Raw genomic sequence first — 25,764 nt, 5'->3', positions numbered from 1 at the left:
CAGGCTGTTGCAAGGAAAGTAATACATTCATGGTGTAATCATGAAGCGGTTTTGCTGCGTGTGTTTAAAAAAAATGTTTCAGTGTTTAAAGTGTTTAGACAATGGCCTTAGTTGCAATCAATATATGGTCGCCGGGTTGTGTAATGTTACTGGGTGACTGTTTGCTTTAGATCACTGGATGTGTTGGGTGCACGTTCAAAAGTCGATTTTTTTTTTTTAGTATGTATCTTCGCTGAAAGAGGCTTTAGGGCAAACAGTACAGGTTCTGCAGTATCAAATGTCAACACAGAATAGGGCTATGATGTCAGAAAAACGCAAGTTCACTCTAAAAGGAAACAAACCCAATATAATTATACAAACATATTTAACCAAGCTTCTAAACAACCTAGTTGTTGTGTAAAGGATTACAGGATCTATCACTCTAACAGGGGGACGTTACCGCTAGGGGAGAGGGGGGCAGGGGGGGGGGGGGGGGGGGGGGGACGTAAACAAACCCGCTACAATGAGTGGTGCAAGGGAGGCAACCGCCGGATCCCTATCACTGTGATGCAGAGTGACGAAAGGGGCACCCCAAAACGCACAGTCACTAATGACACAGAGTAACAGCGTAGAAAGGAGCACAGCACGATACAGATAAAACACAGAAAAGTATTGCACAGTGTTACAAGTTTCACAAATATCACAGTCAACAGTATTGCAGACTTATTTTCACAAAATAGCCAACAACCAATAACGGTCGACTCAGTGACGCCTCAAAACCCGAACCCCCAAAGCCGAAAGGGTATTCATGATCATTCACAGGACAAATTTCAATTGGTCAGTTTTACCAATCACTATTTGGCTCCGTCCGAAATATGGGAATGCAGTACAGCGTGGTGCCTTCAAAATTCAGTTATTAGCATGAACGCAAAATTAACCGGTTAATGTCGAGTTGTGAGTCTTTCTTTTTCTGCAAAAAAGTGGATATATTTAGAATATTAACACAGTTGCACTGTGTATTATTCAACCACACTACTTTCTCGTATTTGTGGACGGTAAAAACGCTAAAATAAGAAATCAGCCTTTTGTTCTACACCTTTACGTTCGCTGCATGTCTCAATGCTCGATCAATCAATCAATCTTCCATCCATCCAACCATCCATCAATCCAACCATCCATCTATCCATCAGTTGCACTACTCAGGCATTTTATCATTCGTTTTGTTTATTGTACCGAACACTCCAAGATTGGTTTTCAACAATGCAATTTTATTTCTACAATCTATTTTGTCAAAAAAAGAATTATCGCCTTTTAGAAAAGCCAGAACAAAGTTGAACAATATAGAGACGCAATGTCATATGCTTCCAACGTGATACTACACAATATTGGATAGAAATCACTAATATACTTTCAAAGATTAATCAGCACTTTTAAAAACAATCATGCAACAATCATTTCAACATCTTAATTCCATGATCACAAACTCCATTGTCAAAGAGTGGCAAGCCGTTCCCACAGCGAAAAAAAACAACAGCGATAACACAAAACAACGGATAGAAATCACAAAGTATATTATCAAAGATAAGCCAGCAGATTAAAAAAAGTATAACCGCGCAAATAGCAGCTAAAAGAAATTACTAAAACGTCAAGAAAACATTCGTATGCATTAAGTCGCATTAAGTCTCGTGCAAGCAAACAAGGCAAGACAAGGCAAGGCAAGGCAAGGCAAGGCAAGGCAAGGCAAAGGATGTATTCAAGACCCCATTGGGGTACATACAAAAAACCGAACCACACACACACACACAAATGTAAACTGTTTCAACATATACATAAGCTTATTCCGATAGAAAAAAATTAAGGATTTAATTGAAAAAAAATCGAAATTCACGAGTTATGACTAGCCTATTATATGCATGTGTACATATCATTATGGAAACAAAAGAACAACTGACTATACCATTTCAAAATATCAGCTTAAATTAAGATTTCTGTTAAAATACAATTTATAAAGTGAATTAAGCTTTACTCACACTTTTTACATTTAGTCAAGTTTTGACTAAATGTTTTAACGTAGAGGGGGGAATCGAGACGAGGGTCGTGGTGTCTGTGTGTGTGTGTGTGTGTGTGTGTGTGTGTGTGTGTGTGTGTGTGTGTGTGTGTCTCTCTGTGTGTGTAGAGCGATTCAGACTAAACTACTGGACCGATCTTTATGAAATTTGACATGAGAGTTCCTGGGTATGATATCCCCAGATTTTTCTTTCATTTTTTTGATAAATGTCTTTGATGACGTCATATCCGGCTTTTCGTAAAAGTTGAGGCGGCACTGTCACGCTCTCATTTTTCAACCAAATTGGTTGAAATTTTGGTCAAGTAATCTTCGACGAAGCTCGGACTTCGGTATTGCATTTCAGCTTGGTGGCTTAAAAATTAATTAATGACTTTGGTCATTAAAAATCTGAAAATTGTAAAAAAAACATTTTTTTATAAAACGATCCAAATTTACCTTCATCTTATTGTACATCATTTTTTGATTCCAAAAACATATACATATGTTATATTTGGATTAAAAACAAGCTCTGAAAATTAAAAATATACAAATTATGATCAAAATTAATTGTTCGAAATCAATTTAAAAACACTTTCATCATATTCCTTGTCGGTTCCTGATTCCAAAAACATATAGATATGATATGTTTGGATTAAAAACACGCTCGGAAAGTTAAAACGAAGAGAGGTACAGAAAAGCGTGCTATCCTTCTCAGCAGCGCAACTACTAAACCGCTCTTCTTGTCGATTTCACTGCCTTTGCCATGAGCGGTGGACTGACGATGCTACATTCTTGCTGAAAAAATGCATTGCGTTCAGTTTCATTCTGTGAGTTCGACAGCTACTTGACTAAATGTTGTATTTTCGCCTTACGCGACTTGTTCTTTGTTGTGGAAAACAAAAGTTGGAACATAAGAATTGTAGGAGGCGGTACATGAAAAAGTAGCGACAGCAGGAGGAATGTAAGCAGTGTTGGTGATGACGACAACGACGACGCTGGCAGAAAAATAATAAAAAGTTGTTCGATGATGACGCTGACGATCACGATGTTGATCATTATAGTAATAATTATGACTGAAAGCGCTAATCATTATAACGTTCAAAAAGTTATCCACAACGTGATACTTTCGAAGATTAAACAGTACCTTAATAAAACAATCAGGCAAAAATCACTTCAACATTTTAATTCCATAATCACGACCTCCATTGTCTAAGACTAACAAGCCGTTGCCACAGAGATAGCACAAAACATTGGATAATTTCCGTTCAAAGATTAATCAGCACCTTTTAAAAACAATCAAGCAACAGTCCGTTCATCATCTTAATTCCATAATCACAAACTCCATTGTCAAAGACAGGCTAGCCGTTCCCACAGCGATAGCTCAAAACATCGGATAGAAATCACAACATGTATATTATCAAAGACAAGCCAGCATATTAAAACAAGTACAACCGCGCACATTATCAGTAACACCTCCTCATCACAACGTGCGAATTACACTTTCTCAGACTGACCAGCAGCTCAGAAAACAATCACTAAAACGTCAAGAAAACAATTGTATGCATCAAGTCGCTGGACTGTGTTCTCTACAGTCTCTGATAGCACCTTGCCAGCAAACCAGCAACACAGTCTTGCTACCATCAAGAACATAAGGAGGCGGTACAGGAAAACAATAGCGACAGCAGAAGCACATAATGACAACAGGAGGAATGTAGGTGCTGTTGGTGCCGACGAAGACGACGACAACCACAACAACGACGATGACATAAACATAATGAAAAGTTGTTCGATGATGACGCTGACGATCATGATGATGATAAAAATAGTAATAATTGTGTCTGAAAGCGCTAATCGTTATAACGTTCGACAAGCAATCCACAAAGTGATCATCATAGTAATGAACAACAGTACTCCATACCAAGTGGCATTTTACACTGAAACCATGACGTCAGACAGGCGACATGACGTGGTGCAGAGTACACAGAGTGGTGGCGGTGTGGATCAGGCCAGGTCCAGGTCATAGCGGCCCTGAGATCCCATACGGTGCCAGCCTTCACAGCCACTATCCCACCGGACGTCGACACAGCCTTGTCCTTCGTCCCGTGAAGGGATCGCCGTCACGGTGCCCGGTCCTCCCCCGTCCTGCACACAGTACACACTGCTCACTGCTCTGTTGGGTCACACGTGGGGGTGGGAGGGATATGGAGGAGTTCGGGTGTGCAGGGGGTGGCAGGTTTAATAGATGGGGTAGCGAAAGGAGAACAGAGACCAACATGATGCTCACTCAGGTAATGACGGTAAAACTAGAAGTTAGGGAGAATTACGGATACAGGGAGGGGGGGGGGGGGGGGGGGGGGGGTTGAACGAAAAGAGAAAAGAGAACAACGATTATTACTTCTCTGTCGTACACAAGTAGTGATGGTGGGAACAGTAGAAGAGAGGGAGGGGGGGGGGGGGTTGAACGAAAAGAGAAAAGAGAACAACGATAATTACTTCTCTGTCGTACACAAGTAGTGATGGTGGGAACAGTAGAAGAGCGGGGGGGGGGGGGGGGGGGGGTCGGGGGAGGGGGGGGGGTTCGGAAAGAGAAGGGGAATGGGAGAAGAAAAAAGAACGACGAAGTGATCACTTTTTGCCGGACACAAGTGGTGACGGAAGGAGTAGTGGCAGGGTGGAGGGGGAGGTGCTGGGGGCTCGGTAAGAGAAGGGGGATGGGAGAGGAGGTAACTCATGTGAAGCCAACACGAGGAAGGAGGGCAGGGAACTGCTTACTGCTCTGTGCAACAGTACAAGTGGGGGTGGGGGGAGTATGAGGGGACCGGGAAAAAGCGGAGGGAGGGGTGTTGTGGTGGCTAATTGGGGTTGGAACAAGAAAGGGGAAGGGGGTGTTGAGGGGGGGTGGGGGACTGGCTGAGGTTGGAACAAGAACGGAAAGGAGGAAAAGGGCATGTATAAGACAGGAGGTGCGTTCCGAACACAATATTCACCAACATTATGTCTTCTTTGACCGCCCCCTCTCCCTCCCCCCCCCCCTACTTCTCCCTTTGTTCTCATTTTGTTGCCACTTCTGTTTCGACGACAGATTCAGGATGTAGGTGAGACAGACAGCACAGGGACACCAGCACTTACCTCATTGCCACACTGGTATATGTCCCAGTCCGGTCCCCTCCTGACCCTGTCCCCCACCTTCAGGACTGCTGCCAGGTCTGCTCCCCTTGGTTTGGCTGTAGCTGTTTGTCCTGTCAACACACACACAGAAACACACAGAAACACACAGAAACACACACAGACACACACACACACCCACACACACACACACACACGATCACACACACACGATGACACACACACACACACACACACAAACACACACAAACACACACACACACACACACACATATATATATATACACACGAACACACAGACGAACACACAAACACAAACACAAACACACATAATAATATCTATAAAGTAAATAAAATGGCAAAGTAAACGAATGAAAGTTGACATTAATGATAATCCCCGACAAACTAATTGCTTCTACTCGTCTTGCGGTGACGGTGTGTACAATGTTCATTACCTGAAGATGGGGTGGTCGTTGTGGCAGTCGCTGATGGTGATGCTGATGCCTGCTGATGTAGCTTTTGTATTTTGCCTGGAAGAAACAATCACATCGTAAGACCTTCACTGGACTGTGTAAAGATCATCATCTTATCTATAAAGCTGGTCTGTGTGTGTATGTTTGTCTGTGTGTCTGCAAGTGTGTCTGTGTGTGGCCCGTTGGTATGACGACGAAAGCTTCGAAACGCCGGGTGCACCGATTTTGACGGGAATCACTGTGTAGGTTTTTTGCCACACGCCACACGACTCGTGCTAGGTACTTTCGAAAACCCAAACTTGAAAGTCGTTAAAACGGCGGGAAGTAGTATATAAGCTAGGAGTTATCGAAGACACTGCCCACTCACTCACTCAATTGAAAAAGCTTCTTTGGTCACGCCCTCATGATTTAGAAGTCTTCACATAAAAGCAGACAGCAGAAATAAACGACACGTACATAGAAACTATATCAAAGCGCTATGTCAGCAGGCTGCGATAGGTGACGAAGTATTATTCAGTACAAACTCTCTTCATAAGCTGGGTCCTGTGATCTGACTGTGATGTAAAACAAAGTAGAATTGAGTCATGTTTTCCGTATCTGTGGGGGTTGTTTTAACTTCTGCACTGCGTAACAGAACTGGCAAGAGAAACAACAGTCGGAGCACAAAGAAAGGACGTTACCTAGTTTAGACAGATCTGATTTCAGACGGGTCAGCTGCTTGCTGTCAAATACGATGTCACCCACATCCTTGACCTTGGCGGTCTTTCCACTCTCTGACTGAAGGTCGTCCAGACGTGACTTCAGCTGATTCAGCATCTCCAGGAGTGCGTCATCAGGGGCTGACGTCACCAGGCGATCGATGTTACTGGAGTTTGACGTCATCGCTGCCCGCGCTTTCTCCATTTCAGCAAGTGACGTCACTGTTGCATCTTCTTCTTTCTGAATAAGGTCATGGACCTGCTGACGTCGCTTCTCACTACACTGCTGAAGGTCATCAAAGACGTCATTCACCTTTTTGTGCATGCCCTTGAATTTGTCCTTGGCTGCCTTCATCTGAAACAATATGACGTGTCAAAAATACAGGTGTCACGGTACTTTTGAAGCAAAATAGAGACATTGATTTAACGTTCTATTCTCACGATTTCATTTTCTCTTTGTTCGTGCATTGCCATTTAAACAAAAATGAAAACAATCGACTGACAGGTGATGGGGATCATGTGAACCGCACGGTAGCTTGGAGACACGTAGACATGTTTGTACTAACACAGACAGCACGGGAGGAAGGGGCGGGAAGGGACAGGTCGTACTGAACAGGACCTACACAATGACGGAGAACACACACACCTGTTTTGCCAGTCCTGCTGCTTTCTCCTTCAGTCTCTGTGACTGTTGTGTCAGCTCTGTCCTCTTCTCTCTCGCCACGTCTGTGATGGCCTTCACCTCTGGGCAGCTGCGATGATTGGTTGCATCACAAAACATGCAAATGAGCTCTTGGTGGGCGGAGCAGTACAATTTAGCCGGCGTATTGGAGTGGTTGTTACAAGTTGCCTGGCGGTTGGTAGCCAGTTGCTTTGCAGTTAGTTTATTGAGCCGTTCCAGGGTGTGGTCTTTTGACACAGGAAGTTTCTGGTGATGGCTGGTGCATGCCTTGCACAGTTTTATACTGCAATCATAGCAGTATGACGTTGCAGTGACGTTATTTTGACACACGTCGCAAACGTGGGGACCATTGAGAACTGTGTGACTTTCCACCAGAGCCGCGGTGGCGAAGTCGGTAGGGAGCGAGTCAACCATGGTGGCAAGCTGACCTTGACCTTGCTGTATGGAGGAGAGAATGGGGGCTCTGCACAGCGGGCAACCCCCCTGTCCCCCTTCCTTCTGTAGCCAGGACAGAACACAGTCACGGCACGCTAGGTGGTTGCAAGGCAGCAGTTTGGGGTTGGTGAAATCGTCATGGCAAACTGGACACTCTATGTCTCCGCTTGTCACACCGGCCATGATAGCTGTTCTCACGCTCTCAGGAATCCCAACTCTCCGGCAAACTTGAACTGAAAGCAGACAGTGGAAAGGAACAATAAGCACAGGATAGCATAACGTGGATTTCGTCACGTGTACACTGACGAATAAGACAATACTGGATGACAGAAGAAATTGACACGCTTGATGTTTCACACAATTGTGATAACAAACAAACAAACCAAGAACAAGAAAGAAAATATTTCAAGGAAAAAATAAACGACATGAACACTTTACTCACACACACTGATCAAGAAGGATGTACAAACTGCATGGAGACAACGTGTACAATACATAGTGCATATTACAGTTATAAGACAAGAACAGAATCAACATACAAACTCTCAGACACAAAACATACAAAACTATTCAAACCACATGCACATTATGAAGAATACCAACCACATTGAGATTATACAGACACACTACAAAAGAATACACACCACAGGCTGGTACAAAACAGTTAAAACACAGACTTCACATGCAGACCGCAGACTCAGTACAGAATAATATGCATGCAGACACATTTTCTTGCTGGTTTATTCTCATATATTCAAATGCACTACATTCTAGTGGTGGCTGTTAGTGATTTCTTTACTAAATCAGTAAATAGTACGCAACACTTGAGGTTTGAATTTTGAGTCTTTTTCGCTAAACATTCATTATCCTCCACAAAGACAGCCCACAGTTACTAAAGAGCCTTATGTTAAAATCGAAAGACCAAAAGACAAACGATTAAAGAAAAAAAGCTGCAAAAATATATCCATACTTCATTTTGGTCGATATACAGACAAAAATAGAAAAAGCTGGATATAGGAGCAAGTTTAACAAAAATACATTTGTCATACTACCCGGCCACTCTCTAGTCAGTTATACTCACTTTTCTAATGTAAGTCTACATTTGGGGGTTGAGGTTTGGATATTTAATCCTACTTGAAACATTCCTTTACCCTCTAGAATGACAGCCCGTACATACTGAACTGTGTTAAAATAAAAAAATCAAGAAAGACCAAAAGACAAACGAATAAAAGCTGCAGGAATATATCCATACTTCATTTTGGTCGATATACAGAAAAAATGTTAGGAGCACGTTAAACGAAAATACTTTATTCATATATACTACCCGGCCACTACCTGGTCAGTTAAACTCACCCTTTCAAATGTGAGTCTAAATCCTTTGACATCTATTACATCTTTCACGACTCGGTAAACTGTTAATATTTAAATTTATTTAGGTAAGCTAGAAACGTTGATTTCTCAGGAAACTGGAAATCTTCTTACTTTTCGAAGAATGCAATGAAACCGAAAGTAGGAAAAACAGGACTGTCATATATATTCTCTTTTCGAAGTTCGTGCTGAAAAACATAACATAGCAGTCTATCCTTCAGCATACTTATGGTTTTTTCAATACACCACTCTACAAGTAACACCCGTCTTGTGTTTCGTTCCGCTGACCTACATTCAAGTAGCTGACATTCTGTTCAGTGCAGTCATATCGAGCGTTCTACCGCTGACAACCGACGGCTCACAGTCAATGCATTCCTAGCTAGCTCTGAGGAAAACTCCATTGTACATTTTTCAGTTTCACATGCATGCACTAAGTGGTATCATTGAGAACTGAGATGGCGGATGGAATAAACGACTTCCGCATGCGAGAGGTTCTACACTTTGCAGCTCTGTATCTACGCCTAGATGGCATGAGTGCAAACTGATCATGCAGGGGGTGCGATTCATCTTCAACGACCTTTCGTGCTTTTGTGGCTGTTCTCTTATGCACCAGTTCATCCAAGCTTGGGAACTGAACCCCAACCACCTTTTCTGCCTGTCTGATCACTCTTGCCAGATGGCTCTTGTCCTCTACAGTAGCCCCATAGTACCATACCATGAGGTTGAAGGTCAAAACACTTTCAATGCTGGCTCTGTAGAACATTGCCAGTATTTCAGGGCAGACCTTGAACTGCTTGAGTTTCCTCAGAAAGTACAATCTTGAATTGCACTTGCTAACTACCTTGGCTATGTGTTTTGACCACGAGAGATCTGAACTGATGATGCAGCCCAAGTATTTGTACTCTTGTACTTGTTCTACCTCTTTCCCCCCTATCACTAGTGGCTCTGTTTCCTTTTCCCCTCTCCTAAAGTCTGTGATCATCTCTTTTGTTTTGCCCACATTGAGGTCTAGGCTGTTCTGGTCACACCACTCTACTAGTTTGTCCACCTCCTGTTTGTACACTGTGTCATCATCATTCTGTATCAGGCCTACCAGAGCTGAGTCATCAGCAAACTTCGAAAGTTTGCCATTGGTGGCTCTACAGTCGTTGGTGTACAGGGTGAAGATTGTCGGAGACAAACAGCAGCCTTGTGGACTCCCTGTACTGATCTCGAGGCTGTCTGAGATGACCCCGTCTACTGCCACGTACTGAGATCGACCCACCAGGAAGTCGATAATCCACTTGATGATCTGCGGACTGACTGACAGTGGGCTAGGTAATATTTCATGGTGGGGCTGATTTTTCAGAGAATCAGAAAACATGGTTCGCTGTTGTTCTTTTTGTCAAATTAAGCTATAGGGCCTCAGAGATTCCAACATTAGTTAGTATGTGGATTTGTTAGCCAGGTATTATGTTGGTGTGTGACAGTTCAGAGAACCATGATGTAATTTCCTGTTGGTGTTCTGTTTGTCATAAATGTATTGAGCCTCAGAGATTCCAAACTCGTTTGGTGGGGGTACTGGGTGCCAGGATTTGAGTTTGACACAGAAAACACAATTGGTTTGAAGTACTTTGGGCCAGATTTTAATCAATTTCTTTGGTTTGTATTTCAGACTCCCAAAATCTGGTGACAACTTCAGAAGTATGGGATATTAAACACCTTTTACAGGCTGAACAGTGAAGGAGTTGTTAACTCCTGCAAGGAGCAGCAGACAAGTTCAAGGCTTATGTGTAATTCTCAGTAATCTGACAAATAAGGCTGTGTTCACATATCCTGTTTTTTATGCACAGGAATATGCCTCCCAGGAGGGCAGCGTCAAGGCGGGTAGCCGAAGTGACCCGAGCCGCTGCAGGTCGGCCGAGGGCCAGCAACCAGACAGCCTCGCAGCGACAACCCGGTGGGTTTGAGTCAGCCACAGCAGGAGGGGAAGAAAGCGCCACTGCTTTGGCCGCGGTATTGGCAGAACTACGCAGGCTGGGGGAGCGGCAAGTGGCCATTGTCTCGCTCCAGAAAGACAACCAACGTCTGCAAGAAGCTGTTTCGGGTGATCGTGAGGCCATCGCCTCAACATCGGGATCGATGACAACCGGTACCAGCAATTCTACCCTGTCTGGCTCGGTTGCCAACCTGGTCAACACAATCACAGGTGAGGCGGCCACCCAATTGGTGCCTGTTGTTTTGTTCGTCGAGGATAAAGTTAAACGCAGGATCTGGGGCCCGGGGCGTCAATCCACAATGACAACTGAAAAGTTTCAAATGGAAGCGTGTCAATGTTAATTGTAATTCAATCTGACAATGATCTCTTTCCTGCGTTCATGCGGTTGCAAACAGACCAGAATTGGTTCTGTTCTGTTCACATAGTACTTTGAGTTCACTTACATGCAAGGGTGATGCACAGTATTCCTATGGAGAGAACTTCATCTTTAAGTGTACTTCGATTAACTGAAGATATTCAATTGTTTACTTCAATGTGGGAGGTGTGCAATGTGTAAATACTCATCAACTCAGTCAGTAAGATTTATGTGCAGGTGTATGATGCAGAGCTGTCAGCCCCTATGAAGCTTCATGTGTAGCAATCTTGAATTTATAGTGTAGCAAATGGTGTTTATCTTTAAGTATTGCATCATCTTATAATCCACTGCACCTACATGTTTATATGTCAAGACACAAATGTTGCAATAACTGTGTTCAGACAAGAAAACAGCAGCAGGAACAAATGAACATTGTAGAGTGTCTGTATAACGAAGTAGCATTTTCTGTTTTACAAGTAGCATGCTACATCGAAAGCGTAATAGTCTGCAGCTCTAATTGGGCCACTAATGCGGCATGGTGCTTTTGGATTCCACAAGTTATTTTGCATGTTGTTTTTAAGGCAAATATGTCAGAAGCTCCTAAAGAACTTTAGTGGGTAAGCCTGTGACATTGTTGTCCACATAGAGAATACTATATGGTTTCCTATGAAATACCAGTTTTACACAAGTTGTGCTTTTAAATATTAAACTGCGAACAATATTTCAAAACACTAGTGTAAAACTGGTATCAAACAGGAAGCCATGTAGTATTCTGTTTATCCTACATACAGGGTTCGTACAGGTCATGGAAAGTCATGGAATTTGATTTTTAATTTTCCAGGCCTGGAAAGTCATGGAATTTCAATTCAAGTCATGGAATTTCAATTCAAGTCATGGAATTTAACATAAATAAGAAAGAAAAAAATTAACCTTTAGCACGCCAGCTTTCTTTCGAGTTGTTTCTTGACAACAAAAAGTATGCGGAATTGGAACGAATTACCAAGGAAGATCTTCGCAATGAACTGTGTATCGCGGTGAAAAAAATGACAGTTCGTCAAGTCACAGTGTTAGTGACGGTTATGAAACGGAATTTACGAAAGTGCAGATGGATACAAACAGTGGCTGGTCCAGTTTAGTGAAATGACAGGACCAGCAAACATTACCGATAATCTGACTGCGTAGCAAATGCTTGACTTGCTTGTCAAAGAGACACTGCGTAGAAACTGACTCAAATTCAGTGCAAAGCAAGCCAGTGTCAAAACTGGCAGTGACAAGATGTAAAAAGTTTGCGTGTTCGGAAATGGCGACCTGTGGATCTAGTCATGGAAAATGTTATTGAGGCTCATGGAAAAGTCATGGAATTTTGTTTCTAAAAACCAGTGGGGACCCTGTACATACTGTTGCATGTTCATTGCTGTAAATGTCCCTTTGTCGAAGCGCCCAGATTGAAGAAGCTTAAAAATTGAACCTGGATATCTCCGAATGCCTCGTGTAATCTTTTATGTCAAAGCAAGGAAATGTCACTGGTGTGGTGTTTACGTTCTTAAAATTCTTCCGAGTGTTCAAAGAAGGACGCTTGTTTCGGTATTGGAGGCAGTGAAAAATCAGGTCCTTGTCAGACAAGACCTCTTTACACATGCAATGTAGAGTGAATGGTATTGTTATGACATGAGTGGTATGTCACGTTAGTGTAATAAGTTGTATTCTTACACGCTCCACAAAGGCACAGAGTACGGGGAGCCATCCAGCGGGTTGATCCTGGTGGAGTAGCTGTCAGAGCTTTGGCGTTGAGGCCCACGAGACGTCGTCTGTACCAAGTATCAGGACCAAACGCTCTCTGGCATCTAGACGGATACCACAAGTTGATATCGTGAGTACAGCTACAAATACATACACTGGGCACAAAAAAATCCTTTTTCAAAATTTGGTGAATGTTGAGTGTGTCCGGTGGTGGGGAGGATGTTGGGGGTTGTGCCAGTTTGAACATGGAATTTGAGTGGATTGATACAGGTGGCATAAGGAATTCTCTTAAACATTATTTTATGACGCTGGAATCTTTCTTTTAAGACCTACATAACCCTGAGATAATAAGGTCTTATAATGGGGGTAAACTTACAGAGGTTATGAGCAGAATATCTTAGAGAACAGCATACCTGCCAATTGCTACGATTTTGGCGCAGCATGCTCCGATTTTGCAGGAATTGCTACGCTGCTACTCTAAGCCCTGAGCTGCTACGCTAAAAAAAAAAAAAAAATGACAAGCGTGCAAAATGTTCACTTATTGCTTGACAATCAACAATGAACATTGCATAACTAGTCGAGTACCGATGGCTGGGAACCACTCCGTTATGACTCGATATTGTCCACGTGACTTGCTTAGCAAATCGTGAATTTTATTGCAAGCATTCGCATTTCCGGTGACTCTATGCGCCAATTGTGAATTTGATTAGAATATGCAATGCACTTGTTAAGTTGTAAGCTGTGCACAGTGACGGTGTTAGAAGTGGAAACTGGAGGGAGACAGGATAAAAACGGGGAAACGTAAGGGTGGTGAAGATTATGGTGCAAGTTCCACGCCGATGCGGGCAAATCATTTTCAACGATTTTTGCCGAAGAATTCGACAGACTTTGCGTGTATAGGTAATAATACCTGCTATTCCGACTTGGTTGTGTGACAGACGTTTTCTTCCACACGAGATTACGTTGATTGTCTAAATCTACTTTTTGACGGAAGTGACCGAACAACTGTGAATGACGTCTCGTTATATGGGAATGACGTCTCGTTATATGGGAATGACGTCACAGTCATCGTCACAGTCTGTATCTTTTGAAGCATCGCATTCTTCATGACGTCTTTCTGTGTCTGCATCCGCAAAATGTTTGTTCATTCCGGAATCTTTGTCATCTATGTTCAGAACTCTGTCCTTATAGTGTCAGACAAACAGGCCTCCTGAGCGAACCACTTTCCAAGGGAAGTTAAATTCGCGTATGGAAACAGTACTGTCGTCTAGGGTGCCGTTTTCAGTATTCTGAGCGTTGAAGAATCTGTAAAGAGAAGAAACGATAACAGCAGGAGAAATAAAAGTCGTGTGTGCATTTTATGTTTTTTTGGAGTGACGATTTTGAGTTTGAATCCGTTCTTGCCATGCTCCTAAAGCGTGTAACATACAATCTTGCATACGTTTGCTTTAGTAGTGGCAAAGAAGGAAAGCGTGTGACATTGAACTATGTTTAGACGGTTGTAATGTCGTAGAGCTCTCAGAATCTTACAAACGTTTTTGATGGCATTTTAAATGCGGGCTTGCGATTCAAATTTAAGATTATGCGAGTGCTACGCTTATAAACACCAATTGCAACTCTGACATTGGGTGAAAGTTCCAAAATGCTACTCTTTGGGCTTCACAGGGGTTGGCAGCTATGAAACAGGGTCTTGAAAATGTCTTGTTTGGGATCGTAAAAGGAAGGGCGTCTTCTAAGGGGTAGGTGGGTAACGAAGGTGAGTCGTGTGCAAGTATTTGCTTTTCTTTTCTTTTTATTTTGTCATTTTCTGGATATGTAATGAAAGACTGGTCCATTGATGATTTCCCCACGGAATACAAAACATATTCTGGTTATACCTTACCATTTCTACTGGGTGGTTATTTAAATTTGGTTGCTTGGTGTTTTTTTAAACAATAAACACCCCTTCAAGTTAACAGAGAAATAAGCAGAGGGGGGAATACTTTTCGGTGAATACCAAGCTACCTAGTCCTAACAAATAACCACCCAGCAACCAGTCTGAATCCTCGATAGCTCATAGGTTGAGAAACCACACTGTGTGGTCACTGCTTGGTGACTGAAAAGTTCTGAATGCTCAAATATTCGAAAGAGGAAAGAGCTCATACATACTGCATTTACACTATTCATTTCAGGTTTCAACACACAGAATCCAATATAAGATCCATAAGTTTGGTTGTTTTCTAAATCAAAATCTACGTTGTACCAGACACAAGGTCTCAAGGCAAGTAACTCTCATATTTTGTGTAGAAAATAGAGTTGTTCCCATTTTGCATTTGTACAAATAACAAGAAGAGCAAACGCTCGATCGAGTCACTTTCGCAGTTCTGAATATTATATGAGGCATCAGATGGACAGGAAGAAATTGCTATTCACAACACAATGAGTCACGTTCACATAAAATTTGAGCCCGGTCACTTTTATAGTTTCCGAGAAAAGCCCAACGTTAAGTTGTGTGTTGCCGAACAGAAAAGGCTAGTTATCTCCCTTGTTTTTCTGATAACGTTCGTAAAAGGCTACAGATGTAAATACTTTGATGTAAAGAATAATCCTACAAAGTTTCAATCACATCCGATGAACTTTGTCAAAGATATAAAATGTCTAATTTTTCCTTTGACGCTGACCTGTGACCTTGAAAAAGGTCAACGGTCAACGAAACCATCGTTAAAGTGTAGAGGTCATTGGAGGTCACGACTAAACAAAATATGAGCCCGATCGCTTTGATAGTTTCCGAGAAAAGTCCAACGTTAAGGTGGTGTCTACGGACGGCCGGCCGGACGGCCGGCCGGACAGACTAACACTGACCGATTACATAGAGTCACTTTTTCTCAAGTGACTCAAAAAGACAGTAATCTGTAGGTCAATTATATTTCACTTCATAAATAGAACTTTTTTTCCCGAGATACTTAAACATGAAAAGAACGCAAAAATATTTGCCTTATCGTCTTAGCAGAACAACTATGTACTTTATTTTATTCGAAATTAAATTAACTGCTATAAAGAGTTTGCAGAATTGCGCAATTTTCACAGAACTCTTCAACCATGGATTAATCACATGCTTGTGCAGGTAGACTGGCTGAGTGAATAATACTTGATCAAAATAATTATGTGTGCTGTGGGCAGGCTGTCTGTCTGTCCAAGGACAAAAAATGTAACGTTGAGCTGTTATCTCAGAAGTTTATACAGCTAGACCTCTGAAACTTTGCACACTTTTAGGGTTTGATGATTTCACGAAGTGACCCCAGTTTCGTTGACCCTCATCAAATTTTGGGGTCACAGCGGGGTCATGTTCGTTTAATAAAAACTTAACGTTGATGTTATCTCAGATGTGTTTTTAGCTAGAGCTTTAATAGTACGCACACTTCTAGGTTTTGATAATCTACCAACTTGACATAAGATTGTGGGCGGGGATGTAGCTCAGTCGGTAGCGCGCTAGATTTGTATCCAGTTGCCTGCTGTCAGCGTGAGTTCGTCCCCACGTTCGGCGGGAGATTTATTTCTCGGAGTCAACTTTGTGTGCAGACTCTCCTCGGTGTCCGAACACCCCCGTGTGTACACACAAGCACAAGACCAAGTGCGCACGAAAAAGATCCTGTAATCCATGTCAGAGTTCGGTGGGTTATAGAAACAAGAAAATACCCAGCATGCTTCCTCCGAAAGCGGCGTATGGCTGCCTAAATGGTGGGGTAAAAACGGTCATACACGTAAAATTCCACTCGTGCAAACCACGAGTGCATAAGAAGAAGAAGACGACATAAGGTTGATTGACCTTCGTCACAGCCCACTTCGTCAACATCACGGGCCAAAGAATCTAGACACAGCCATCGTCGAACGCTGAAGAAGAAGAAGATTGACCTTCGTCAAGTTTTGGGGTCACAGGGGGTCATGTTCGAATCAAAATATCTTAACATTGATGTTATCTCAGGTGTTTTTGAAGCTTGAGCTTTGAAACTTTGAACACTTGAAGGATTTGATCATCTACCTACGTGACCCTAGTTTGGTTGATCCCTGTCACATTTTGGGGTCACAGTGGGGTCAAGTTTGTAAAAGCTTTACATTGCGGTTTTCTCAGTTATTTTTATTAAATTTCACTGAATTGTATGTGTTATTAACCAGCTGACATTACCAAAATTTTGCTTATTTTTATCAAATTTTAGAGTCCCAGCAGTTAGTGGAATCCTCCTTTTAAGACCTACAAGACCCTTAAGGCTTATGGACATGACGAAGAAAAGTCATATAAAGCAATTGCTTTTCTTGATTTATTTCTTTGCAAAATTGAAGAAAGGTGGATTAAATGGGTTACACACCTTTTCTCAATGATATATGAGCCAATGTCAAAAGGTGCCGTTTTCATGTCAGTATGTCCCAAATGACATCACCAGTACATTTTTCATTCTATCTAATCTGTTTTCGTTCTATTTTTTCTAATAACATGTGTTAACAATTGATTGCCAACTGGAATGGAAGAGCACAAAAAGTGTAACTTGATATGCAGTTTCTCTAGAGGGAAAAACATCTTCCACTTTCATGTCAGTGTGTCCCATGCAACATACATTTGCCAAACAGCTATGTGTAAGTAGATTATTTGTTAGTGGTATAGAAAATACTGATCAACAATCAAAGTCAGTTTTCACATTCATTTTCTACCTATTTCTTATTTGTTTATTCTTTTGGCAATGGTGAAATGTCAGCAATCGTGTGTCATTCGGGACAGTAGACATGACACCTGACCTTTTGTCACTGTCTCATATATTAAAAATAATGGTCTTGATTCTCGGTCATGAAAAAGCACTTTGACCATTACTTTTTAATATTTACTGAGCATGTTACCTGTACTTATTTCCCAATAACTCTTTAATCAGAATTTGTGTGGTGAAATCACATATGGAAACGGATCTCTGTTTGTTATATTGCAGGTGGAAAATGGTGATTCATGGGGCAATCGATGGCTTTAGCCGGGCCACTACCTTCCTCCATGCCACCGAAACAACAGGTCAGAGACCGTTCGGGATCTGTTTTTGGGTGGAACCCAACGCTTTGGACTCCGCATGGACCATGGTGGCGAGAATCTGGATGTCGTCGCCCTCATGAATGAACACAGGGGAGAAGGGAGAGGCAGTGCGATGCAAGGCCGCAGTGACCATAACCAAAGGATCGAGCGTCTCTGGCTCGACGTCTGGAAAGATGTGGTGAACCCTTACCATGACCTGTTTACTGCAATGAGAACACCACAGGCAGAAGGTGGTCTGGGGATACTGAACATGGACAATCCCATTCACTTGTGGGCCCTCCACTATGTTTTTCTGCCGAACCGGTCCCTACAGTGGATTGTGGAACAGAAGAACCACCAACCCCTGAGGACAGAGCGCAACAGAACTCCCCTGCAGCTCTTCTTCAGGGGGATGCTGGAGAGACGAGCCAGCACATCCACAGCAGTACAGGACTTCTGGAAAGGGAGAAGCCTTCAATCGATAATCGAGGACCATCCTTTGCCAGACAGTCGTTAGGATGTGCCTGCCACGGCTTGCCCCCTCTCTGAGGAACAGCTCGTGCAACTAACGGAGCGCATTGACCCTCGGAGTGGGCCACCCACCAATCAACATGGTCAGATGTTGTTCTCCAGTTCGTTGCCAACATGCTCGAGTAAAAAAAAAGTTAGCTTGTGGACACCCCAAACCTGAAGTGTATAGCAGACCTGTGAACCCATACGATTTTGCCATATTTTGTACGCTTGATTGTCCAGACTACAAGCAGATTGGTCAGTGGAATCACAAGAAAAATTCATTGTCTACTTTTATTTACAAGCGCATTCCAAAGCCGATCCAGTGTTTTGACACATGATTACTGCTTTTGTCAATGAAAGAAGCATTCGTTTTAAATTGTAAACTTATTAGGCTACTTGCCCTATCCGCTCCAGCCACGTAATCGTGCAATAAATCTGCAATATCTTGCATGGCGTTGGGAGGTGTGCCTCAATTTGCGGGTTTGCTTTGAGACCTCAGAGTAAGGATGTGTCTGGGTGCAGACACTTCGCCTTCAAAAAAGTTAATTTGCACTGAGCAGCATTGGGCTGCAACAATGAAAGCCTCAAAAACAATCATAAAGTTTGTTCAAAGTACCAAGCATGGTAGAAGGTATAAGCAACTGTTTTTTTCAAATTGGTTTAAATCTGCGCTCTAATTCTAAACCAATCTTTGTAAAGTGGAAAGTCATTCAAATAAAGCGAAATTATGTCCGCTGTGTATTTTATTATTTTTAAACACAGGTACTGCACCACGAAAACAATATTGCTAAAAAAAATAAAAAAAATATGTACACTTTGTGAAAGAAAGTTGTAAAGAAAGTTTTACACAATGATTTGCCATTAGGTTACCTGTTTAATTGCACCAAACAGACATGGGATTCTTCCGTAAAATTACGGAATTCCGTAAATTTTTAGGCTCCAGGGATCATTCTTGAGATTCGTGCAAATCCGCTGAGAAAATGTTGGGATATATGTAGGTAAAGACCCAAGTTTTTCGGCCGGTCCGCTGATCGCGACGCTCCATTCCATACTATTCTTGAACGGTTGGTTCCTAAAACGGTCAGACTGTTGCTGGTCGATCCGTATGGGAACGCGCTCTGTGTCTTTGTCTCCTACAGTCACCGTTTCAACGTAGCTATCGGGGATTCAGTATAAGCTAAAGCATACCGTATGAGAATGATTCGGCGCCATTTTTACATCGCTTCGAGCCACTTGCCAAAATGATGAGGAAGCTAAAGCGAGACGAAACCGTTCTATCCCGGGAAATTGACCAGCAGAAGTACAAGAAAAATCTCTGGAGATTCGACTGGCTCGATGAAGTTGTATCATTGAGCTGGAAATACGAGAAAGGCCAGAAGACACAAGACGTGAAACTGAAAGTTGGCGATGCTTTTGCTAAAATCAACTTGCCGGGAAAAGCTTAGTGCACTTTGTGCAACGATGTTAATGTTATCAACTACGGTTCCAATGGAAAGACTGCCCTCAAAAGCCACTTGAAAAGCAACAAGCACCTGACTATCCTGAAAACCCAGTCGTGTAATCAGTCACTGGAGTCGTTTGGCACCGACAAGGTAAGAACATTGAAACCACACCGTCACACGCCACCACCCCCCCCCCATCCCCGCCTCTCTCTCTCTCTCTCTCTCTTTCTCCTCCTTATTTTGAGTCTTAGCGTAAAATTAATTTGAGAAACATGGGAAGGAAGAGAAAGGGAGGGGGGGGGGGGGGGCTATGATTAAGCTGAAATATGCATTTCAGGGCCATTTTTGTGTGTCTAAAATACTAAAAACCTTCAGCTTCTGGGGGTGAAGCCCCCAGACCCCGACCAGGGGCGTTGCCCCTGGACCCTACTGGGGGCCTTCTGCGGCCCCCAGACCCCCACTTTTTTTTCCCTTAATTATCACTTTTTCTGAATCCCATGTCTGACCAAATTTCTTTTGATGTATCTATAGTATAGATTTATAAGGTTGAAAATTGCTGAAAGTTTTTAAAACAGACTATTGTTTTTGAAAAAGACCTTAGTGTATTTTTAGGTTTATTGATGCTAGATATATTTATATATATATATATATATATATGGCTTGCCCAATCCAACGTATAAAGGAACTCATTGTTATTCAGCCATTAACCTTCGCCGGCACTCGTTATCGACTACACACGGACGCATTCGTGGGGCCGTGCAGACCCATGCTTCTCAAAGAAGGAAAAATGTGCATATCCTTACGTGGGGCCGTGCAGACCCATGCTTCTCAAAGAAAGAAAAATATGCATATCCTTCCGTGGCACTCGTGGGTCCGTGCGGACACAGAAGGGTGTTTGATGCAAATATCTCTTAAACGAGTTGGAATTTTTTAATGAGCTTTTAGAAATGCCTCAGACACCTAAAAAGCTATCATCTCCTAAAAGCTCATTAAATTTCAGTGATAATTAATTAATTAATTAATGGTCAAATTTAGACTGCACACGGTATTTGGTAAAATATTATGGGTCTGCATGGCCCCACGAGTGCCACGGAAGGGTTTGCACAATTGTCCTTCTTTGAGAAGTATGGGTCCGCATGGACCCACGAGTGCCTCGGAAGGGTATACACGCTTTTCCTTCTTTGAGAAGTATGGGTCCGCACGTCCCCACGAATGCTTCCGTGTGTAGTCTAAATTTGACCATTAATTAATTAATTAATTAATTAATTATCACTGAAATTTAATGAGCTTTTAGGAGATGAAAGCTTTGTAGGTGTCTGAGGCATTTCTAAAAGCTCATTAAAAAATTCCAACTCGTTTAAGAGATATTTGAGACAATGACAAAAGGTGACGTTTTCATGTCAGTATGTCCCAAATGACATCACCAGTACATTTTTCATTCTATCTAATCTGTTTTCGTTCTATTTTTTCTAATAACATGCGTTAACAATTGATTGCCAACTGGAATGGAAGAGCACAAAAAGTGTAACTTGATATGTAGTTTCTCTAGAGGGAAAAACATCTTCCACTTTCATGTCAGTGTGTCCCATGCAACATACATTTGCCAAACAGCTATGTGTAAGTAGATTATTTGTTAGTGGTATAGAAAATACTGATCAACAATCAAAGTCAGTTTTCACATTCATTTTCTACCTATTTCTTATTTGTTTATTCTTTTGGCAATGGTGAAATGTCAGCAATCGTGTGTCATTCGGGACAGTAGACATGACACCTGACCTTTTTTCACTGTCTCAATTGCAATCAAACACCCTTCTGGGTCCGCACGGACCCACGAGTGCCTCGGAAGGGTATACACGCTTTTCCTTCTTTGAGAAGTATGGGTCCGCACGTCCCCACAAATGCTTCCGTGTGTAGTCTAAATTTGACCATTAATTAATTAATTAATTATCACTGAAATTTAATGAGATTTTAGGAGATGATAGCTTGTTAGGTGTCTGAGGCATTTCTAAAAGCTCATTAAAAAATTCCAACTCGTTTAAAAGATATTTGCAATCAAACACCCTTCTGGGTCCGCACGGACCCACGAGTGCCGGCGAAGGTTAAAGACATTTTCCGAATTACAATGGTTTAATAGCCAACTTGCACAATACCCCTTTTGAACAGCTCTCTGGTGCGAAAGATAAGGAAGGTTCACTTCCCTACGGGCAAACATTTTGCTCTCACAAGCACTGGTGTTCTCTGGCTTGTGTAAAAAAAACAAAATAAAATCTCAATCGCCTTACTTTTGTATACAGGACATGCTTGGGTACTTTGAACGAACTAAAGGATTATTCTTGCGGCTATTATTGCCGCAGCCAATAAACCTTTAACGACTTTGTGTGTGTCGGTGTGTGAATGCTCTGATTTGTTTTGCTATTGTGTATTGCCGTGAGCTCTGGCGAGAAGGGGTGATTAATTTATGTTCATTATTATTATGTCTCACTGTGTTTTCACAGCTGTACAGAACAGTGAAAGGGATACTCGTTCAAACTTTGGTATGATGCCATGAGCGCCATAGTTTAACTAGAGTCAAATCAGTTATTTTTCTTTTTATATTCAATGGTGGCAGGTTTCATGGTATTAGGCCATTTTGATAGTCTCAGATTTGCTTAGTCTTTTAAATCCATATCTGTGAGAATCTGCTGTATTTGTTGTATTAACATGCAAACTAGTTGTTGTTTAAATACTTTTTTGAAAATAAAAGTTGAAATTTTTGATAATGTGTTTATTTATGTGCGTGTGAATGGTGGCGATCGTCAAAATACGGACGGATGAATTTACTTTTGCCACAGCATCACTAAACAAAGAACTAAATTCCAACACACACATGCACAAGTATCAATGCTGTGGTGGTTGAGAGTGCCAGAACACATTGAAATGATTGTTTTTCAACAACAATCGATATCCATAACACAAATTCTAACTTATACTAGCTCCGCAAAAAAAATGTATGGGGATTCGGATCTGTCCGTCCGCATAGCGATATCAAGAGCATCGAAACTAATTGTGATTTCACAGGACAAAAACACAAGTTTACCTAATTTTTTATACTGTAAATACAAGTTTGTGCACCCTTGAAGTGAGTTATAATGTTGCCGAGGTCAATTTGCCCTTGATCGACGCACGGTGACCCGAGTTTCAAAGTTGCGATCCAGTCCGTCTAAACAATGTAGCGATCGCCACATTTTTCTTTTCATTCAAAAACTAACCGTTTGGGGAGGAAGTGACCTCACGTTGTTTAACGTTGACGCTCGCGCTCGACAGAAAAAGACCGCAACAGTTTTTCAGTTAAAAAAATCGCAAAGTAATTACATTTTCTGAGGTTTTCTAGTGTCCGTCTAGTAACAATCGGCACTCTAGCGATCGCCACTGAGTGTTGAAGTCACATTTAACTCCATTTTCGACTGTTTTAAGAAACTATTTTGACGCTCAATCGTCACGTTTCAGTGTCGAAACACGTACTGTGCATTTGCAATCAGCGGGTGTGTCCAAACTGAAATGCGAGTGATGCCTCGATTTGTGGCGATCGCTCACGTGGTTGACGGACAGAAATACCTTCTTAGGGGGTAGGGGAACAGTTACTCCTCCATACAATAATGGTGTTTACAAATTATTGCAAACTTGTCTCTTTATAAACTGTTCAGACATGTCTTCTCTTCAATAATTTTCAGTTTTGCTCGGTTTGTTAATCAGGAGCACCCTGCAGTAAATGTTTCATCTGTGACAATGCTCGAAATGTTGACGTAATTCCAATGCCCATATCCTTCTCTTGTTACCTCATCTAGCCAAAACCATTGAAGATAGAAAGACATTTATTGAACAAACTAGATGCACAACACCAGTCTTAACACGTTTTGGTCTTACATGTATATGAAAATATTGATGGCCATGGAATGGTTTGAAAAAAAAGACGGTTTTTTCCTTCAAAACGGTCTAGGTCTGCCGGAAGTCGTATATTTTCAAACCATTCATTTGAGAATCAATATTTTGATATACATACAAGAACAAAACTTGTTAAGAATGATGTGGGGCATATTTTTTGTTCAATAAATGTCTTTCTATCTTCAACGGTTTTGGCTATATGAGCTATATGCATGCATAGGATGACCGTATTGCTTTTTTTGCGTTTTCAGGGTATGCCGCTTTGCGCCTGGTTTTTAGATATAAATAAGGACCAGGACTATAAAAAAAATTACTGTTTTTAGTTGTAACAAACTCACTTTGTTGGAAAAACATGTCCTTTGAATTGTGTGCCAACATTTATTTTGAAGAATTTGAGTGTGTAAATAGTAAATTGCTGAACACAATACTGTGAAACCTGCCTGGTGCCTCATTCACCCATATTCATCAGAACATAAGCTTTTTGCAACGTTCATTGAAGGTCAAGGTCCCTTTAAGTTACCTATCAAACCTCATAGTGGTGTTTATTGTTTATGGTTAGTGTTTTCCCCTGGAGCAATTTTTTGATTAGTGCTTTTGTGAACAAGAAACAATTAACAAGTGGCTCTATCCCATCTCCCCTCCCCCCCCCCCCCCTTCCACGTGGCGATATAACCTTCGTGGTTGAAAACACCAAATAAAGAAAGAAAGTGTTTTAAACATTTTCAGTTCTCCATTTAGTTTGGTGAAGTAGTGTAGAGCATTTTTTGAACATCAATAATCATGTATGAATTTATTGCATGTTTGTTGCTAGAATATTAATCATTCTTCTGCTGAAGAACTTTGTGCCTGATGAAAGTAAACATTGTGGTCAGTCGCATAGGTACCCCCCGCGGGTTTGGGGGAAGAATTTACCCGATGCTCCCCAGCATGTCGTAAGAGGCGACTAACTGATTCTGTTTCTCCTTTTACCCTTGTTAAGTGTTTCTTGTACAGAATATAGTCAATTTTTGTAAAGATTTTACTCAAGCAGTATGTAAGAAATGTTATGTCCTTTGTACTGGAAACTTGCATTCTCCCAGTAAGGTAATATATTGTACTACGTTGCAAGCCCCTGGAGCAAATTTTTGATTAAGTGCTTTTGTGAACAAGAAACAATTGACAAGTGGCTCTATCCCATCTCCCCCCTTCCCCCGTCGCGATATAACCTTCGTGGTTGAAAACAATGTTAAACACCAAATAAAGAAAGAATAGGCACCCCCTAAAATCAAAGGTGAGTTTTAGATACTAAAATGTGCCAACAATTTTAACAGCACACCCGAGTCCCCTTTTTACTTTAGTTGCAAGATCAGTACATGTTCTATCACGGAATTTTGTTTTGTTTTTGTAATTATGTGTATTTAGAGATTTTTCAAACCAAACTATTAATCTTTGAGCTCAGATGTCCTACTTTTTGACGTATTGGTATGTTTATTCAAGGTAAGCTAGACGAATCATTTGTATCAGGAAACTAAAATAAATGAAATTCTGATTTTATGTGAAAAATTGAATCAGTATCACAACAATTTCAAAAATTATTCATATTATGTGCTGGTTAATGACTATTAAATTTGCAAGCCAAAGCTCTGTTTGCATTCTGAATTTTGCATGTAAATGTCCCATTTCAAAGATCACCTATATATTTAGGTGTGTGTGTAGTCTTTTTAAGAACATCAATTATATACATTTATTGGATCTTGATTGCTTGAATGTGTATGACACATAATTCTTGTGTATGAATAAATGTGTATGACAAGTTTGAATATTGGATAATACAAATTGTTTGTATGGATTTTGATTCCTGTATGGTGAGGCAATGAACATGTGCGAGTGAGATGTCTATGATGGACAGCAAAATGTAGTTATGGATTCATGGCTGCTAGTCTCATTTCCAGTCATATTAAAAAAAACAAGTTGTTTTTACAAAAACACAAAACATAACTCA

General features: G+C 41.5%; 2 protein-coding genes across 3 annotated transcripts; one reads left to right on the top strand and one right to left on the bottom strand.

Moving 5' to 3' along the window:
* Positions 1–4,027: 4,027 nt before the first annotated feature.
* LOC138956788 (transcription intermediary factor 1-beta-like) lies at positions 4,028–7,623 on the bottom strand. The gene is made up of 5 exons (XM_070328056.1): positions 6,970–7,623; positions 6,306–6,678; positions 5,608–5,682; positions 5,156–5,265; positions 4,028–4,168 (listed from the first exon to the last, which is right to left on the bottom strand). The coding sequence occupies exons 1-5, from the start codon at positions 7,621–7,623 to the stop codon at positions 4,028–4,030; spliced, it is 1,353 nt and encodes a 450-aa protein (XP_070184157.1).
* A 2,362-nt stretch (positions 7,624–9,985) lies between these two features.
* Positions 9,986–22,463, top strand: LOC138956787 (uncharacterized). 2 transcript variants are annotated; one of them, XR_011452798.1, is made up of 4 exons: positions 9,986–10,125; positions 10,641–10,996; positions 12,865–13,011; positions 17,834–22,463. XR_011452798.1 is itself a non-coding variant. In XM_070328054.1 (3 exons), exons 2-3 carry the CDS (start codon positions 10,645–10,647, stop codon positions 12,909–12,911), a joined length of 399 nt encoding a protein of 132 aa, XP_070184155.1. In that variant the 5' UTR covers positions 9,986–10,125; positions 10,641–10,644; the 3' UTR covers positions 12,912–13,903. The 2 variants fall into 2 exon arrangements, 1 of the variants encoding a protein (XP_070184155.1); XM_070328054.1 differs by lacking the exon at positions 17,834–22,463 and having other exon boundaries at positions 12,865–13,903.
* The last annotated feature ends 3,301 nt before the right edge of the window (positions 22,464–25,764 follow it).

Source organism: Littorina saxatilis, unplaced genomic scaffold (assembly GCF_037325665.1).
Source record: "Littorina saxatilis isolate snail1 unplaced genomic scaffold, US_GU_Lsax_2.0 scaffold_734, whole genome shotgun sequence".
NCBI lineage: Eukaryota > Metazoa > Mollusca > Gastropoda > Littorinimorpha > Littorinidae > Littorina > Littorina saxatilis.
The sequence above is the reverse complement of the archived record's forward strand: the minus strand, read 5'-3'. Positions and strand labels throughout refer to the sequence as shown.